The sequence below is a fragment of the Alnus glutinosa genome, chromosome 8 (assembly GCF_958979055.1).
Source record: "Alnus glutinosa chromosome 8, dhAlnGlut1.1, whole genome shotgun sequence".
In the NCBI taxonomy this organism is placed as follows: domain Eukaryota; kingdom Viridiplantae; phylum Streptophyta; class Magnoliopsida; order Fagales; family Betulaceae; genus Alnus; species Alnus glutinosa.
Window position 1 is genome coordinate 5,924,735 of NC_084893.1, and position 17,877 is coordinate 5,942,611.

General features: G+C 36.8%; 2 protein-coding genes across 3 annotated transcripts; both read left to right on the forward strand.

The window, feature by feature from the left end:
• Positions 1–802: 802 nt before the first annotated feature.
• On the forward strand, positions 803–12,186 carry LOC133875377 (homeobox protein knotted-1-like 6). Of its 2 annotated transcripts, none has more exons than XM_062313494.1 (5): positions 803–1,327; positions 1,836–1,958; positions 2,044–2,182; positions 11,411–11,643; positions 11,801–12,186. In XM_062313494.1, exons 1-5 carry the CDS (start codon positions 1,013–1,015, stop codon positions 11,957–11,959), a joined length of 969 nt encoding a protein of 322 aa, XP_062169478.1. In that variant the 5' UTR covers positions 803–1,012; the 3' UTR covers positions 11,960–12,186. The 2 variants fall into 2 exon arrangements, with proteins under 2 accessions (XP_062169478.1, XP_062169479.1); XM_062313495.1 differs by having other exon boundaries at positions 806–1,327; positions 2,047–2,182.
• Positions 12,187–13,805: 1,619 nt separating this feature from the next.
• Positions 13,806–17,024, forward strand: LOC133876362 (cysteine-rich receptor-like protein kinase 42). The gene is made up of 6 exons (XM_062314631.1): positions 13,806–14,679; positions 14,971–15,078; positions 15,200–15,550; positions 15,625–15,859; positions 15,936–16,080; positions 16,385–17,024. The coding sequence occupies exons 1-6, from the start codon at positions 13,926–13,928 to the stop codon at positions 16,766–16,768; spliced, it is 1,977 nt and encodes a 658-aa protein (XP_062170615.1). The 5' UTR covers positions 13,806–13,925; the 3' UTR covers positions 16,769–17,024.
• Positions 17,025–17,877: the final 853 nt, after the last annotated feature.

Here is a 17,877-nt window from a genome sequence, read left to right on the forward strand (position 1 = left end):
GAACCAAACAACCACTCTTCCTCTGCGCACTCGCGCTTACTTTTTGTGTGATTTTCATCGTCTTCATGTGCATGAACACCCTCTATTTTCTCGACGCCTTTCTACACTACGTCGTAACTCCAAAACGAGAGTGACAATTAAAGGTAATTAATATTTCAACTTAAACATCTTTATTATTAATTTAATTTGAATATTACGTTAAATTATTATTTATTCTTAAAGTTTAAGATAAATGACAAATGTGATGTTCAAATTTAAGACTTTTATTATTTTAAAAAATACAAATCTATAATTTATCTCTTCACATTAACTTAAGTTTTTAAGATAAATAATAATTTAACAGTAATTAGTAAGTGAAATGAGAGGTAAACTATAAAGTTAGGATTCAAATTCACTACTTATCTTAAAATTTTAAGTATAAATTTAAATCATTCCTTAATAAGTGAAATGAGAGGTAAGCCGTAAAGTTAGGGTTTCTCTTATACCAAAAGTCTTAAGTATAAATTTTAATAAGAGTGAAATGAGAGGTAAACTGTGAGAGTCATAGTTATTTAGGACATCTGACTTTTGATTAGTTTAATTTTTCTTGTGGGGTCCCTTTAATCATTTGATTAGTTTTATTTTTAAATGAATAAACTTCTCAATTAAACTTGGTTAAAAGTTAAGAAATTAAGCAGTTGAAACTTGTTAAAGACGACCATAATCACTTAACAGTAACACTAAATGAATCCGAAGAACAAGTTGTGTTATTATTATTATGATGGAAGTTGATCGCCACGCTTTCCATTAAGAGCGTGGACCCATTAATCCACATGGACTGAGAACTGAAAAGAAGCATGGATGGACTGATGAGGCTGAAGGCTGGCTGCTCCAGCTTCTCCTTGTTTGTACGCTAAAATTTACACTTCCCAAAGGCAAACACACCACTCCCACTCTCCTCTCTTCTACTTCTTCTATAATTCAACTACCCATCTCCATTTTCCAGCCACTAGCTTGTCGATCTCTCGGCGACATGGATGAACTCTATGGCATCCATTCTACTGCCACCGACTTCACGGTGCACCCTTCACTGGATAACTATTTGGTGAACAATTACGGCCAGTCCTTCCCGTCTCCGGTCCCCAGTTTTGGCGACCGGATACCGGTGTTTAGACCGGACCGGTTGTTGTCCGGTTCAGTGTCGTCGGTGGTATCCGACGCCGCTTCCATGGTGGCTGAGATTCAAAGAGGAGGCTCGGAAGAGGAGGTTTCCGGTGCAACCAGAGCCAAAATCGCTTCCCATCCTCTCTACCCTAAGCTTCTCCAAGCTTACATCGATTGCCAAAAGGTGAACCGTCTTGTTTTGTTTGTTTGTTTGTTTGTTCTATTTTTTTTGGACTCTCCGTTTGGTTGCTGGGAAAACGTAAGGAAAATGAAACTTAGAACCTCGTGATGAAACAGAAAGAGTAATACTACAGCGTTGGTTAGAGAGGCTTACTGAAGAAGGTTCTTATGAGTCCTGATGATTTTCATAAAGTTGTCGTTTTGAACTACCAAATTGTCGTTTTCAGCAATTGATTTCGTCGAGTTGAAGTGTTCGTTTGTTCCTTCAGATCTCAAGTTTCAGTTATGTGTTTTTAAAAGCTCGTGCTTTCCTATGAAATTTCCTTTTCCTTGTTCTTTTGTTACGGATTTTCCGGTCGTTGAGGAAAAGTAGAAGAAAAAAACAGTTGGCTATAATGGATACTGTGAAGCAACTGTAGTGGAGACTGTGCTATGCTCCTGGCGATTTTGAAATTTGGAGATTTTTATGGTATTTGATTGTACTAGGGTTTTCTTTTTTCTGTTTTGTACAGGTCGGAGCACCACCGGAGATAGCTGACGTGTTGGACGAAATTCGAAGAGAAAGTGATATTTGTAAGAGGACATCCGCTGCTTCCACTCGCTTGGGTGCCGATCTAGAGCTCGATCAGTTCATGGTTTCTCTCTTTCTCTCTGAGAATGCTTAATTTATCCGGCTTTTCTTTTCTTTTTAATTAATTTTCATTCTCTTTCTCTTTCAAGCAGGAAACTTACTGCGATATATTGTGCAAGTATAAATCGGATCTCGAAAGGCCTTTCGACGAAGCGACTTCGTTTTTGAACGACATTGAAGTGCAACTCAACACTCTCTGCAATGGTGCTTCCAGAATCTGCGTTTATGGTCTCTCTTTCTCTCTCTCTCTCTCTCTCTTTGGGTTGTTTATATATGAAAGTATATATTTTATTTACTTTGTCGAATTCTGTGCTGTGGGGGTTTTATATTTCCATGTTATTCTGGGAGGGCTTTTTTTTTTTTTTTTTTTTTTTTTAACTTTTTCTTTGTTTTTCCAAGAGGATTTACATGGTCACACATTAGGGTGTTTAGGTCAGAAAGGAGAAGATAGGTTAGCAGTGGACAGACTCACATGAGTAACAGTAAAAAATATATAGTAGGTTTCATAGGCCAAATTCCCCAATTGGTTCTGAACATTTATACCTACTGAACAAAAAAGGTTTCTGATTTCAGATATAAGTAACCAAAACCCTAGAAATGGATGAGAGACCCTTTGCTGGGAAAGTTGCCTGTATTTACTTTTGTAACCGAAGGGAACGTGGAGGAATGTTTTGTTTATTGGGTTTGGATGATTCAAAGCCTTTTCATTTATTTTTCTCCCTCTTTGTTGTTTCCACTTCTAATAACCAATGTTTATCTCCAAGGCTTCTAATAACGACTCTGCAGTCTAGTACTGAAGCTTTAACTCTTGTGTACTTTTTTTTGTGCTGTTTATCTTCTCTGGGTTTTCTTTTTCTCATTTTTTTTTTCTTTTTAATTTCATTCTTTTGGCTGTTTCTCAGGAATTAAAAACTACTATAGTTATTATTAATAGTTTTGCACATTTTCTTTTTACGGATGGTTGTTGTCTCATTAATAGTTTTGCACATTTTCTTTTTACGGATGGTTGTTGTCTCTCTCTCTCTCTCTCTCTCTCTCTCTCTCTCTCTCTCTCTCTCTCTCTCTCTCATGTTAGTATAGAATTAATAACCCTTGATGATAATTCTTCTTTCTTTTTTCATTTATTCTCAAGTAAATGTCTCCAAGAAAACTCTTCTACATATGATGACTGAACTTGACTTTTCCATGGTTTCATTCAATGATCGATGCCACGACTAATAATATCTTCTTGAAATTAGTTTAAAATTTTCCGGAACTGTCTTGCTCCCCCCTCTTTCATGGGTTGCAAAAGCCTCCACCATACATGGAGAGGTGCGACTTTGCTTGAAATCTTGAATGATGTGTAAACCTAAGAATGATTCTCTTTGTAGCATTGAATTATTGATAGGATTTTTTTCCTAATTACACCTAAGACTGCAACAACCTGCTGATTAGTTTATCGACGAAAGTTTCTAGCATTGGAGATAACATTATTTGAGACACAAGTTAGTGGAGACCAAATTAAAATCTGTGTAACTTGTCCATATGTTAAGCTGATTTTCAACTAAATATTAATTTATGTAACCACTTTCAAAATCTCAGTTTGACATATAGAATATTTTCAGATTATGTTGGGGGGGCTGGCATCCTTCCCGTTGTTATAGCTATTGTATTAATATGTTAATATATTGGGCTTGGTTAGCTGTATTTAGTTTCTCTTTCCATTGTTAGGACGCTATCAAACCTGAAAATGAAGTTTACTTAGATGGGTACGTGTCTGTTTGCAAAATTGTTTTTAGAATAAAAATAGAATATTGCTGATAGAGGCTCGTGTTGTATTGTGAGTTGTAGCATCTAACCTTCCACATTCACAGTTCTCACGAGAACAATAGAATTTGTACCTCAACTTTCGAGGTGGCTCTTGAAGGTTTCCGTCATACCTTATTCAAGTTTTAGGCAAGGTTGAGACACTATTTTTACTTCAATCAATGGGACATGCATGCTTCTGGTGATTGCAATGATGCCACTCCTTTTGCAATGTGGGTGTAAATATGCTAGTTCACTTTTAAACAATTTGTTGTGATTCACATTTCTAGGCAGATGGCGATGGTCTTTATGATGTCTGGTGGCAGTCACTTGAGTTTAATGTATGGATACCATGGGCGATAATAAAATACTAAACATTTGGAAAGTTCTCAGGACGATCAATTCTGCCATCCCAAATAGTAGAGATCGAGAAAATGTTTTCTATGAACATAATGGATCTCATCAGGAATAGTTGCAGGTAGTTGCAAATGTATTAAATAATACTTTAACCTAAAGGAAGCCCCTTTTCTTCTTGATCAAGCATATTGTTAACACATAGATTCCTAGTAGAATCTTGCATTGAAAACATGATCATGGCTGAGTGAAGTACTGGGAGTTAGGTTTCCAAAATATTACATTTGCTCGTGTTGTAGTACTGATCTCATCTTCCTTTCAGACCTGTCTCATATATTAAAATTTGCTTGATCACTGTTGATGTCCTACTTTTAAGGCTATGTGCATATTTAAATAATGGTTGAGCCCATAGGCTTTTGTACTTGGTACAGATGGATTTTGTCACCAAAATGTTTTCTTTAGTTTTTCTTTTATGAGGTCAAGGCTATGAGAATGCACACAAAGTATGGTCCCAAGCTATTTTTAGCATCAGCATGAGAGAAAGCTGCTTTTTCATGCAACTTTAGTACCAGTCATGGTGGCCTGGAGGTTATAGATTTTGTTTGGAAATAAGAGCCATCAATGTGGATAGTTACTAATTAATATAATTAAAGCGGTTCAGACACGCGTAAAAAATTTATGATTTTTAAATTTTGAAGGAATTGCAGATGAGAGATTTGGCAATGGTAGCTCTAGATTGCATTTTAGCTGCTTGGGGTATCAGTGTTTGTGTGCTTGAGCACGTTCATTGAAATTCTTTTTGACTTAGTATACCTTAGACATAACTCCAATGTAGAATTTTATACACAAATCAATTACATGCTGTTAACTGTTTAGGAAAGAGCGTTTTGTCTTGAATCTTTTAAACTATTTGACATACGTTACTCCGATTACATGCTGTTAGCTGTTTAGGAAGTGCGTTTTCTTGTGAAGGTTTATCTGCCACATTGATATTATTGTTAATCCCATCCCAATCTTTGAGTCATGGTGGTCATACTGCTTCTTAGATGATATGCAAGATTTCTTTCATTTCATGCCCCTAGTGTTGAAGAGTGGAAAAACTTGTTTGTTACTTAGCCCTCTTGAAGTGAACTTTTTTTTTTGCCTTTGAATGAAACACATTTGAGTTAGAGGCCGTGGCTCTATTAAACTGATTTGTTGTCTATATTGGAAGACCTGGGCATTCTGTATTAGCAGTGTTGCCACTCACCCATTTATGACTCTTCTACTTTTGAACTGGCAGTAATGTATCTCATTCAAGGTACTGATATTGTAGTTTTATCAATGCCTATCGCTAGAATGCGAAGCCCCTTCAATTCCTGTTTTTAGAAGTATTTCTCTATGACAGTAGATTTGCAAGGCTCTGAATGTTTGATTAAGACAAGAATTTTCTTTTGCTCGATATATCCTAGATCCTTGTCTTTATGGCATGTAGATTATGTCTTCTATTTCTTTTATTTGATAAAAATTAGGGTTAAATACCTTATTGGTACCTGTGGTTTGGAAACTTTATTTTTTGTCTCCTGTGCTTTCATTCGTATCACAGATGGTATCTGTGATTTGGGAAAAGACAGAATTAGTACCTCCATTAATTTTTCCGTCCAAAAACTAACGGTTGGACATGTGTCAACTCCTGAGAGTCAACTCCTGAGAGTCAACATGTGTCATAATGTAAAAAAAAATAAAAAACAGAAAATAAAAAACTTTAAAAATTAATAAAGAAATGAAAAATTGAAAAAAATTTAACTTTTTTAAAAAAATAAAAGTATTAAGAACTTTTAAAAAAGAAAATTTGAAAAGAAAAGAAAAGAAAAGAAGAGGCGTGGTTGAGCCACCCCGTTGGCCACCATGGGGGTAGCCGGCCACCCCCATTTTGGCCAAGGGGGTGGCCGAAGTACCCCCATTATTCTTGTTTTTTGGTGCCTCGAATGATTGAAGATTGGCTTCCATTATTCTCTTCAATAACCAAATAAGCGTCTCTCTCTCTCTAGCTTTTATAATAAGCTCGTAATACATGTTCTGAGCATAAGATCCTTTTCTTATTTTATTTTATTTTTATTTGATTTTGTTTGTTGGGAGTGTTTGTATCAGATATAAGCCGTATTTTTCTGTTATTATGTACGTATCCACCACTCCACTTTTTATCTCTTTTCTCCACACGTTTGTTTCTCCTTCTCTGTGACTGAAATGCACTGAACAAGTGCATGCCTTTTGTATTGTGAAAGATTGATTCTGTGATAGCAGAAGTATCGCTATCCTAGGAAGATTCAAGGTTTACCCGTATTTTTGTTGGCAATTAAACATGTCTTGCTAGGTATTAACCTAATATTATGAGTCTTCTTGCTCCTTGTTTGTTGTCTAAAGACAGTCATATTACACTTGTCTATAGTTTAACATCGTCTGTCATGTCCAGAAGATTGTTTTGGTCTGGTCTAGTTCCTGTCAAAAGAAGATAATTGGGGTTGTCTTCACCTAGCAAATTCACCATAAAACCAAACCAACTGCAAGCTCTCTCTCTCTCTCTCTCTCTCTCTCACAGAATGGTGCTTCATACATGGTGTGCACACACACACGAGGACGTTGTACTTTAGGAAGTTTCTGGAAAATCTATTGTAATTGTCCGAGTATAGACAGTTTTCGGAGAGGCAGTTTCGTTAGTCCATGACATGAATTTACTTGGGAGCTTGTTTTACCGTAGACAAAGTTATATAAACAATTGGTTATGGAAGCCCTATAATTTCATGTATTTACTTTTCAATATCTTCACTATTAATTACCAAAAAAAAAAAAAAAAAACACTGCCACGAAAAAATTTTGGTCGGCGTTTTTGTGTAAAAATTGAACAGTTACAACTTACCGGTTTGAAAGTTATTTTTTGACATGCATTCTAATGATCCGTTTGGGTGTGCGATTTCAAAAAGTGCGTATAATTTGAAAAAATTGATTTTTAAAAATGCAGTTAAGTGTATGGCAAAATTGCAGTTTAACTTTTAAAATCGCAGATTAGCATTTAAAATTTGGCCTTTTCAAAAAAATGCCATTTTACCAAGGATTTGAAAAGGCTAATTTTTTTTTTTTTTTTTTTTTGCTTTTTTAAATTGTAATTTTTAAAAATGTAATTTTTCAAACGATTTATGTCTTGCGATTTGGTTTAAAATTGCACTTATTGTTTATGAAATCGTAATTTTAAACGCACTCTATGTAGAATACACGAATCAAAAAAGAAAAAAAAGAACACACCGAAAGCTGATTGAAATCTTAAAACTATGATATATAGAGACCGTATGCGAGGAATTGTGTTTGAAAATTATCATTAGATATGTGGAGCTCATGTGGGGGACCTACATGAGCTCGAGCTCCCTATTAGAAGTGAGAAGATAGGAGAAAGACAAAGAAATGAATGGGAAGGGTAAAGTTGGGAAACGTGTGTTGAGGAAAAGTAGTCCGAGAGCCCACATGGACTCCCGCAGTTCCCGCTGCAGACAGCTTTTAAACCATGAAGCGCAGTGGTGGAACCTGCGGTTGCCATTCTTAGTCTCACTCCACCGCCCCGGCACCACTACTCCCTAGGAGCCTTAACTTTTGTTGGGCAGCGACCAGTCGTGGTCACCAGCAGTAAAACCCTCACTCGATCTCCTTCTTCACACCTGCACAGAATTTAATGTCTTTTTCAAATTCAAAAATATTCGAAAAAATCAACCATTTATGATTTTTAAAGAAGTTGGAAAACAAGCTAATAAATAAGAGCATTGGGCGGAGCTTCCCTTGAGTTGGAGTTGGAGAAAATCACTTTTTCTTTAGCGATTCAGACAGCCCGTACCACCTTTGAAAGACGCCACTTTCCCCCCACTTCTACCCCACTGACTGCGATACGACACAACGAACCTCCGAATCTTTCTTTGTCTCTCTTTCCCTCCTTTTCTCTCTCTCGCTTTGCACTGTTTTATGTGCTTGCTTGCGGGGCCCGCCTCCTTTACTAGGGCATTGGCTTATCGTCACATCCCATCCATGGAAACATGGAGTCCTGCCTCCATGAGAAGAATAGTTGTTCGCTACACCCATTATGAGCTTGCCTTTCTTCTGTGCGCTCGCTGGCCCACTCCTCCATCACTACTCAACTCTTTGTTTCTTTTTTCTTTTTTTCTCTTCTTTTTATTTTTTATTTATTACCTTTGAGAACTAGAACTTGATCTTCTACTCTTTTCTTTTCGCTATTATGGGGATTTTGTTTTTTGTTTTATTTGTTTTTATATATATTTTTTGCTACATTCATGTGGTTTTTTTGGTGTTTATTTATTTTTTTTTTTTTTGGTTGAATGATACTTTATAAAAAATGAAAGAATAGAATATACAAGAAAGCAGTTTACTCCTTATTGACTCGGAGGCAGCAGCCAGCAAGAAGCAAAGCTGAGAGAATAGCTACATCATAGAAAAAGGGAGAAATGCTACACACTTTTTCACTCCCACACTTCCAAGTACACACTTTAATGGTGATTTTCACTACTATGTCAGGAAGTGTGGAATAGGCTTGGCAATTCGGGTTCACGAGTCGGGTTCGTGTCAAAAATTGCCAAGCCTATTGTGGAAGTGGGAACGTGTAGCAACTTCTCTTGGAAAAAAAGGTTAAATACCATTTGGGTACTTGTGGTTTGCAAGGTTTATTAAGTAGCTATCAAAGTTTTCAAGTGTCAATTATACTACTTGGGTTTTACATATTGTTGTTTTTACTGCCTCTGTTAATGTTTCGTCAAAAAACTTAATGGCTATTTGCCACTGGTACATGTGGCCACATTGCCGCCTATAAAATTGTGCCATTTGTGCACCTGACCAGATTAGACTTGTCATCTTGCCACATCATTCCATATCAGCTCCATGTTAGCATTTCGGGAAAGAAAGCTCAGACGACATTTGTGCCTCCTAACAAAACAAGGTGCCCAATGTCTCTGATCCTGAATCAATGGTATTGATAAGCTCAATGAGTGCCGAAATCGGAGTTTGTGACTTGGTTAACACTAATGGGGTCTGGTCCTTGGAGCGCTGTTTGGATGGGATTCAAAAGATTATAGCTAGGTTCTTCATTATTGGCCGTTGTTGGCTCAGTTCGACGAGGTTGTGACCAAGTTGCCCATTAGGTGCAATAGTGGGGCTCGTTCGGTGGACTTTCACATTTGTGGGCTTTGCACTCTTGGCGTAGTTGTGAAATTGAGATAAGTTTGTGAGTCCTTGTTATTTTGTTGTGCAATGGATAATGCCCCGATGTGATCACCGACCTCCATGATTTGCTCCGACATGGGCTCTTCTTGGTTAGGGCCGTCAACAATGATAATGGGGTGATCCAACCGATGGAGGAAATCGGCCAAATTTGCAAGTAATTCAACATGTTGTTCCACGTCGACACGGCCAGGTGTTGGCGTAAATCCCCATCAACATGGAGAAGTGGAATGTGAGCTTGATGTCTCTAAGTGGGCACAAGATTACATGTCAAAAGGGGTTGGGGCGTTGTACATGAGACGACGACCTAGGATTCGCGTGCAGCAAAGTGGTAACACATTTCATGATCCAGGAGATTGTTGGGCTCGTTTGGTAATGCTTTTTAGAAGGTGCTTTTTTGCTTTTTGGTTATGATGTGACATAAATGTGAAAGTTGTTTGGAGTGTTTTGTAAGTTTTGTGGGTGAAATTGTTTGTTAATGCTTTTGCTTTTTTGCTATAAACCAAAAAGCAGTTCTAAAATGCATTACGAAATGAGTGTAATATCCGGAAAGCCGTTGAATCCCTAGATTTTTGCTTTAAAAAACTTTTCTTTGTCCTTCTAAAATGGTACTCATGGATAGCCTCCACTTCCTCTCTCCAAGGACTAGAGTCAGAGGGATTGGAATGGAGGAGTTGCTGAAACTTGAGAGTTTATCTCTAGCCAATCTCACCTATTGGAAATATCTGAGAAATGATATCCTTATTAAGTTTGCACGGAACTTTCTTCAGGCTTTTCGGCTTAGAACAAAGATGAAACATAGGAGAACCAGAAACCTTAGTCTGCCAAACCCCGTCAACCAAAGGGAGGAAATTGAGATGGTCCGCCCAAAAGTTAAGAATTTAAAGGCATTTTAACACTAGGAAGAGCCTCAAACTTAATAATCATTTGAGAGAATGGTCTGAGATACCTGCATGTGAAATGGATGCTTCCAAGCCAAAGAACAAAGATTCCCAACTAGAGTTTACCAAAACCCTATCCCATTTTGATCAGTGGCCCACTGATCATGATTATGTTGTATGTCCAATTTCCTCTTCATTCACTTGCCAAAGTTCCTAGTTTATGGTGACCTAGTCGTGAAAAATTGGTATCCTCTAATATGTTTATGTTCTTATTTTTGAAATTAAAGGATGATTTTTTTTTTTTTTTTTTGACAGTTAAAGGATGATTATTTAGTGAATGTCTTAAAATTTTATTCAGGAGTAACCTTTAGAGCCAACAGAGAAGTCTGTTATTCGTAACATTTATCCTAGGTTAGAATCAAGTTGTTTGTGTATGGTAGTTGACAATTTTGTGGACACATATATGATCTGAACCAAAGGTTATGGGTTGCCATTGACTTTATGAACTTATACATTTAGAGTGAATACAATTATTACCTTTCTCATTGTTTATGATGATGATTCCCGTTTCCCATAACATCCACCCTTGATTGATGAAAGTCATTCATATGCTGTATGACATCAAATGGCTGGTCTATTCAACAATGTACTCTTTGGTTTTCTAAAACTAGTTCAATTCATGTCGGTTCTTTCTTTATATTTGAAAGTAACATTTTCTGAGTTCAGTTTCTTTGGGCATAGAGTGCCTATGCAATGCATGTAGTATGGTTGTAAGTTTGTGACAAAATTCATGCATCTGGATGTATTCTGGCCAAAAGAGAATTCATCTCTTTAAACTAGAGACTCCGTTGGTTGTTTTCCTGAGAATTATGATGAAAGCGTTATGGTGGGAAAGTGAGCATGTTGAGTACTTGCAGTAACACTAAATTTTGACCTATGTTTATTTGAAAATATGCCTATCAATTTGTACTCGTGTCATTCTTTTTGTGTATGAATTTCTCTGGCATTTATACCACTAAATGCCAATTTTTATTAGATCCTTTGTATGTGATCCCTTTATGACTTCATTTTGGTCCCTCCATATTTTGGTTTGCTGTTGAACACATTTCTTTGGAGCAAGGACCAGTTGAAAACCAAATATAAGTTTGTGGGTTTTGGTATCCTCTTATTGTCGATCTCTTACCAGATGAAGTAGATGGGTCATCTGATGAAGATGTCAGCGGAGGAGAGATGGAGGAGTGCCAGCGGACGGATGAGGATCGTGAACTAAAGGACAAACTCTTGCGTAAATACAGCGGTTATATCAGTAGCCTGAAGCATGAATTTTCAAAAAAGAAAAAGAAGGGAAAGCTACCTAAAGAAGCAAGGCAAATCCTGCTCGACTGGTGGAATATTCATTACAAATGGCCATACCCAACCGTAAGCATTTTCTTTTGAAGCTGTATCCATGCTGAAACCATAGTTGCAAATTGCTTTCTGCTAAATTTAGAAAGACATAAAAAATAAACAAGAAAAGAAGCGCTTGGCTTGACATGCTTCTATATATTCTAACGATGCTCTCTTTTACTTATTTCAGGAAGTGGACAAAGTTGCACTGGCTGAATTAACAGGCTTAGATCAGAAACAAATAAATAACTGGTTTATAAATCAAAGGAAGCGTCACTGGAAACCGTCGGAGAACATGCAATTTGCAGTTATGGATAGTCTCTATGGACCGATTTTCAGGAATGACTGAGGTGGGATCCTGTGATTTTGTGTTTGTATATTCTTGGAGATGACCCTTTGCTAATGCCTAATGAATTGCCTAGCCACTTAGTTTTATTACAGTCTTACGTTTTGGTCACTCATGTTGGTTTTGGATGCTAGCATCTGCTATTGCTAGCTGTGAGACAATGGAGATCTCGATTGTTCTCCAATTATTAGAATGGGACTTGCATGTCACACCATCCCCCATTGCAGATATCTAAGGTGTCCATCAATGTAGTGGCTACTGCACTCATGCAAATTGAATTTACTCACCTTGATGAACACAACCTCTTTCTTTTCTTTTTTGTTCATGGGTCGAGTATCTTTTCAGCCGCCATTTTTATCCACTTCCTGCTCATGCAATTTGACATCTCTTTTGATTAAGTATCTATAAAGTGTTTATAAAAAAATAAGATAGCTTTTAAAGTCGCTATATATTGAGCGTGTGATTGACTTAATATACATGTAGAATTACTCTACTCCGGATATTTATACGTAGGGATGAGTTCGTTTTGAAACTGCATGATTTATTTGTTACAAGGTCAAACCATGCAGACTAATTTAGCAATTTTCTCATGGAAAATACATATTTTCAAAATTATCCTCCCTAACTTAAATTTCAATAAAAGATTAAAATAGGTCATTACTTTTCAAATAAAGTAAACGATAAATTAAGAAAGTTATTCTATCCATTGGTATTTTAAAGTAGGCCAATATTTTGACACATCTCAAAATAGAACAGAAGACTAAAAATAAAGGAAAAAGTGAATATCGTTTTATTTCCAATGAAAAAGGTTACCGCAAGTTATGGAATAAAATGTTATGGAAAATGTTTTCAAGATTACGTGAATTCTGCAGATATATATATATATATATATATATACTTAAAAATTAGGCTTGATTTTTATCAAGTTAGATTTGGCCTTTCATTCATGTTTTGACACCTCCCGATACGAAATTTTGGTTCTGTCCCAGTGATAACCTCGACTTTATGACTAACAATTACTTGAAATTTCAATTTTACAAAATGTAAAAGGAAACAAATGATATATCATATCCATCCCTTGTTATTACTGTTTTGCTTATAGCCTTAGGTCCGGGTTCATTTAGTTTTACGATTTAAAAACGAACGATTTAAAAATTGATTTTTAAAAACGCATTTAAGATGAAAAAAATCACATTTTAACCTTTAAAATCTCAGCTTAGCCTTGAAAATCGTGTGTTTTTTAAAAACATACCTAACTGTAATTTAAAAACGCATATTTTTCTACATTGCAATTTTTAAAAAACGCATTATCAAATGATACATTTTCTGTGATTTGATTTAAAATCGCATTTTTAGTCTATAAAATCGCACTAGACCACTATGCAACATTTTTTTAAAGGTTTCATTTGAATTAATAGTATGGAAGGATGATGTGTACAAGCAAAGCGTGAATATCAAATGCATAGATAAGAGTAATTTTACATGTACATTAAGTGTCCATCAAGTGTTCATCAAAAAATGATGTGACTTTTAAAATTACCATTGAGTGAATGATTAATATTTTAAAAGTCATTTTATTTTTTTATGAACATTTAATTTACATGTAGAATTACTCTATAGATAAATAAATACCTTTCATCTTCTCTCACATAACAGTAGCTAAATAAAGGAAAAAGAGAAACAAAACCCAGCTCATACATCCTCTCAATAACCTACCCTTCTCTCTCTCTCTAAAACCCAATACCTTAAAACAAATAATCATGCCTACAAAAAAAAAAAAAAAAATCCAAACAGAAACCATAACATTCCCATATGGGGTTCAATCCCTCCTCCCTCCCTCTCCCACAGCCTTCATAAATTCCCCTCCAATATTAAGAAAACAGAGGAAACAGAGCATCAAACATGCTCTGTTTCTCTGAATTCCAATAAAGAAACATAGCAACCACCCCCCCATCACAATTTGAAATAAATGCGACTCCCAGTTCCAAATCCTCAAAATCCCAAATGGCTGCTCGTTATATTTCTCTTCTTCTTCTCTCCCTCCTTCTCCGAAACCACCCTTTTGTGCGGCTCATCAAATCAGGACAGCAGACCAAACTTCATTCCAAATTTAATTGTTGCAATGAGAGAAGTCTCCAAGGGAGTCAGTGAATCAAAATACGCATTCCATTCTGTAATTTCGCCGGATCCGAGCATCTTCACCTATGCCCAATGCTTTAACTTCCTCTCCCAGAATGATTGCATAGCCTGTCACAGCGAGAGCCGAACAGAGCTCCCCAGATGCCTTCCAGCCAGCTCGGCCAGAATTTATCTTGACGGTTGCTTCCTTCGTTATGATGTCTATAAGTTTTATGACGAGGCAATAGACAAAGGCAATGATATGGTGAGGTGTGGGGGTCCCGGAAATGTTACCATAGATCAGTACATCCGACAGGAGTTTAAGGAAAGGGTTCTTGGAGTCGTTCAGCGTGTGGTTATGATTGCGTTGAAGAGCAAGGGGTTCGCAGTGTATGAGGATGAGAAAGATGGGAATCCTGTTTATGCAATGGCTCAGTGCTGGGCGACACAGAGCATTCGTAACTGCAGCAATTGCTTGTCCAATGCAGTGAGAAAGGTGAGTACGTGCGCGCCCGCCACGGATGGCAGGGTTATGAATGCTGGTTGTTATTTAAGGTATTCTACGGAGAATTTCCTTAGGAGTGACACATTGATTAAGGGATCAGGTAAGAGCAAGTTACTCTCACATTGCATTTCTTTTTCTTTTTTTGGGTAATTCAAGATAGCTCTTTGTATTTGAAGTTTCTGATACTTTTCTTCACATGGGGATGGGGGTCTCTCTTTCTCTGAATGGGGCTCAACATGTTTGATCAGTGGATTTCTATGAGTTTTCTAATGCATATTAGATCCTTTCTTTCTTGTTTCATTCGAGTCAAGAGCTTGTAATCCTCATGACATGATTGATCCCTACTCCATATTATAATAAATACCTTTCTTGGCATTTCATGCATCTCCAGAGGCGTCTTGGGTCACCATAGCAGGCATTTTGTCATCAATTGCCGTAACTTTGATTGCTGTCGTTGGTGCTCTATTAGCCTATAAGAAAATATCAAAGAGGAAAAGAGGTGCAATTCTGTCAAAACCCATAGACGGTCATGATAGCCTCTTGATTTTCATTTTTTTTTTTTTTTTTTTTTTTGTCTTTGATTTTATGATCCGGGCTTCAATTCTCTTACTGCACTGCAGAGCGAAAAAATCTTGGTCGCAATCCAATTTCTGTGGACAATTCTGATTTGAATTTCAAGTATGAAATACTGGAGAAGGCCACCCATTCTTTTGATAGCACGAGGAAACTAGGCCAAGGTGGAGCTGGTTCTGTTTTTAAGGGGACTTTCCCTGATGGGACAATTGTTGCAGTTAAAAGATTATTCTTCAATACGCGGCAATGGGCGGATGAGTTCTTCAATGAGGTGAACTTGATCAGCGGCATTCAACACAAGAACCTTGTTAGGCTTTTGGGTTGCAGCATTGAGGGTCCAGAAAGCCTTCTAGTTTATGAATACCTGCCCAACAAAAGCCTCGATCAAATCCTTTTCGGTGAGTAATCCAATAATCTTTGCTTTCAAATTCAATTGCCAACTTGTCTGAATTCTGGGTGTCTATATATGCAGCTAAGAACACGTTCCTTCTCCTAACCTGGCAGAAGCGGTTTGATGTCATCTCTGGAATAGCAGACGGCCTTGCATATCTTCATGGAGGTTGTGGCGAAAAAATAATCCACAGAGACATAAAATCCAGCAATATTCTCCTTGATGAGAATCTTACTCCAAAGATCGCTGATTTTGGACTTGCTCGATGTGTCGGGCAAGATAAATCTCATGTTAGCACCGGAGTAGCAGGAACACTGTAAGAACAAACTTGACACAAAATTTAAGTATCTTTTTTGTTTCTTCTGAAGTCTGAACAATAACATCTGTTGCAGGGGATATATGGCTCCTGAATATCTTGTTCGAGGACAGCTAACAGAGAAGGCAGATGTTTATGCTTTTGGAGTTTTGGTTCTGGAGATTGTTTGCGGTAGGAAGAACAGTGTTTTCACGCAAGGGTCAAGTTCAGTTTTGCAATCCGTAAGATTCATTGCCTTTTAAATTGCTAATGAAAGTGATATCTTCTTAATGGGGTGTGTTAAAATAAACTAGAGAATAGAACTCCGTATTTTTATATACTGTAACTGTGTACATGAATGGCCTATTTATAGTTGAATAAGGAGAATTAACTGAAAATATTACCGAATAAAATCAACCTATACAAGAATATATAATCAAGACAAATTAGGCAAATATCAGAAAGCACATTTTTCTCACTTTTTCTCAGCATATGAAAGTCTGATTCTAGACAGCATGGTGTCCTGGCTTTCATTGGTGGCATCAGGTTTGGAGGAATTACAAGGCAAACAAAATTACTGAATCTGTTGATCCCGCCTTGGAAGGCATATACTCTGTGAGAGAGGCATCGAACGTGCTTCGAATTGGGCTTCTTTGCACGCAAGCTTCTGCTGCACTAAGACCATCCATGTTTGAAGTGGTTGAGATGCTAAGCGATGAAGAACGTGTCATCCCCTCACCGAAACAACCTCCATTCTTGAATGCTAGTGTCCTCAACTTGGATGACACCACCACTACTTATCCCATGATCAGTTCGACCTCATCCTCTATGGCAGCTGAAGTGTCCACTTTTTATAGTGCCAAGTCTGCCACTATGGACATTCTTGGATCAAATAGCATTTCAAGATTTCGAGCATTTGAGCCGAGCTAGATTGACATCAAATAATTCTCTGAAGATTGGAGGAGAATGCTGAATGCCGATGTAGTTTCAATAAAAGTAGGCGGAAATATATGCCATCTTTAGCAAAAGATAAGGACCCAATGCAACTGTATTTATGTAAATCTACTCCAAGTTCGTATTTTTGATGAAGTGGGAGTTAGATTCTAGCCGATGCAATGTCATGAAGCATCGAAGATAGGATGTTTTGGTATTTTCTTTTTTTACTGAGAAAGAAAATGGATCATATAGGTGCTTTCTTTTAGGAAAAATTACCCATTTAATCCACGAAAATTTTAGTTGTACCAAACTAATCTTTGTGGTGTCAAAAGTATTTTAAAGATCTATAGGTAATCTATTTGTCTAAAATGGTCCCTACCATTAACTGTTTGACAAAAATTGTTAGATGCATAAATGAATCCACGTCACAACCAATTGACATCATATATATATATATATAAAAGCCGAGTTCTAACTTAGAGTTGGCATAGAATTGTGACACGTGGCGTGAATCCATTATTTTTAAACATTGAACCGGTCTTTTAAGTAAAAAACCGGTGAATTTAAAGGTTGAACCAATTTTGTCATTATTTTAATAAATTTATTGTGCTTTAATAAAAAAGATCATGGGTATAGCATTAAGTGGTGAGAATTGTTTTTTAAAATCTAAAATTAAAAACTTTTCCTTATCATATTCATGTAATGTTCTATGTACAATGAAAATGTTTTTAAATTTTAAAATTAAATTATAATTAATAATCCCGTGCATTGCGTGAATTATGAGCTAGTGTGGCATAATTGATGAATTAAACTATAATAAAATTACAGTTTTACCATCGAACTAAAGAAAAAGGGACCTCCCCTCCCCAAGTGAAAGGTGCCCCCTCCCTCATAGGGACAAAGATCTCTCCAATTAGTTTTATTTGAGAGGCATAATTATCCTATGCTTGCACCTTCCAATAAATTGAGTGATGAGTTGTTTGCACAAGCCCATGAAGGAACCTATGGAGCCGGGTTATAAGTTCTCAAACCACTGCCGCAATGGTCCACTCAGCGTGAATGGGAAGGTCCGACACATGATTTCATCATGGGTTCCATGTAAT

What these genes read in the sequence shown, in the direction of transcription:
- LOC133875377 (XM_062313494.1), top strand. Translation starts at nt 1,013, where the DNA reads ATGGATGAACTCTATGGCATCCATTCTACTGCCACCGACTTCACGGTG. An exon ending in TTCCAGAATCTGCGTTTATG is followed by an intron (nt 2,183 to 11,410) that starts GTCTCTCTTTCT and finishes ATCTCTTACCAG; the next exon opens with ATGAAGTAGATGGGTCATCT. An exon ending in ACAAATGGCCATACCCAACC is followed by an intron (nt 11,644 to 11,800) that starts GTAAGCATTTTC and finishes TACTTATTTCAG; the next exon opens with GAAGTGGACAAAGTTGCACT.
- LOC133876362 (XM_062314631.1), top strand. Translation starts at nt 13,926, where the DNA reads ATGCGACTCCCAGTTCCAAATCCTCAAAATCCCAAATGGCTGCTCGTT. An exon ending in CCTCGATCAAATCCTTTTCG is followed by an intron (nt 15,551 to 15,624) that starts GTGAGTAATCCA and finishes CTATATATGCAG; the next exon opens with CTAAGAACACGTTCCTTCTC. An exon ending in CAAGTTCAGTTTTGCAATCC is followed by an intron (nt 16,081 to 16,384) that starts GTAAGATTCATT and finishes TGGTGGCATCAG; the next exon opens with GTTTGGAGGAATTACAAGGC.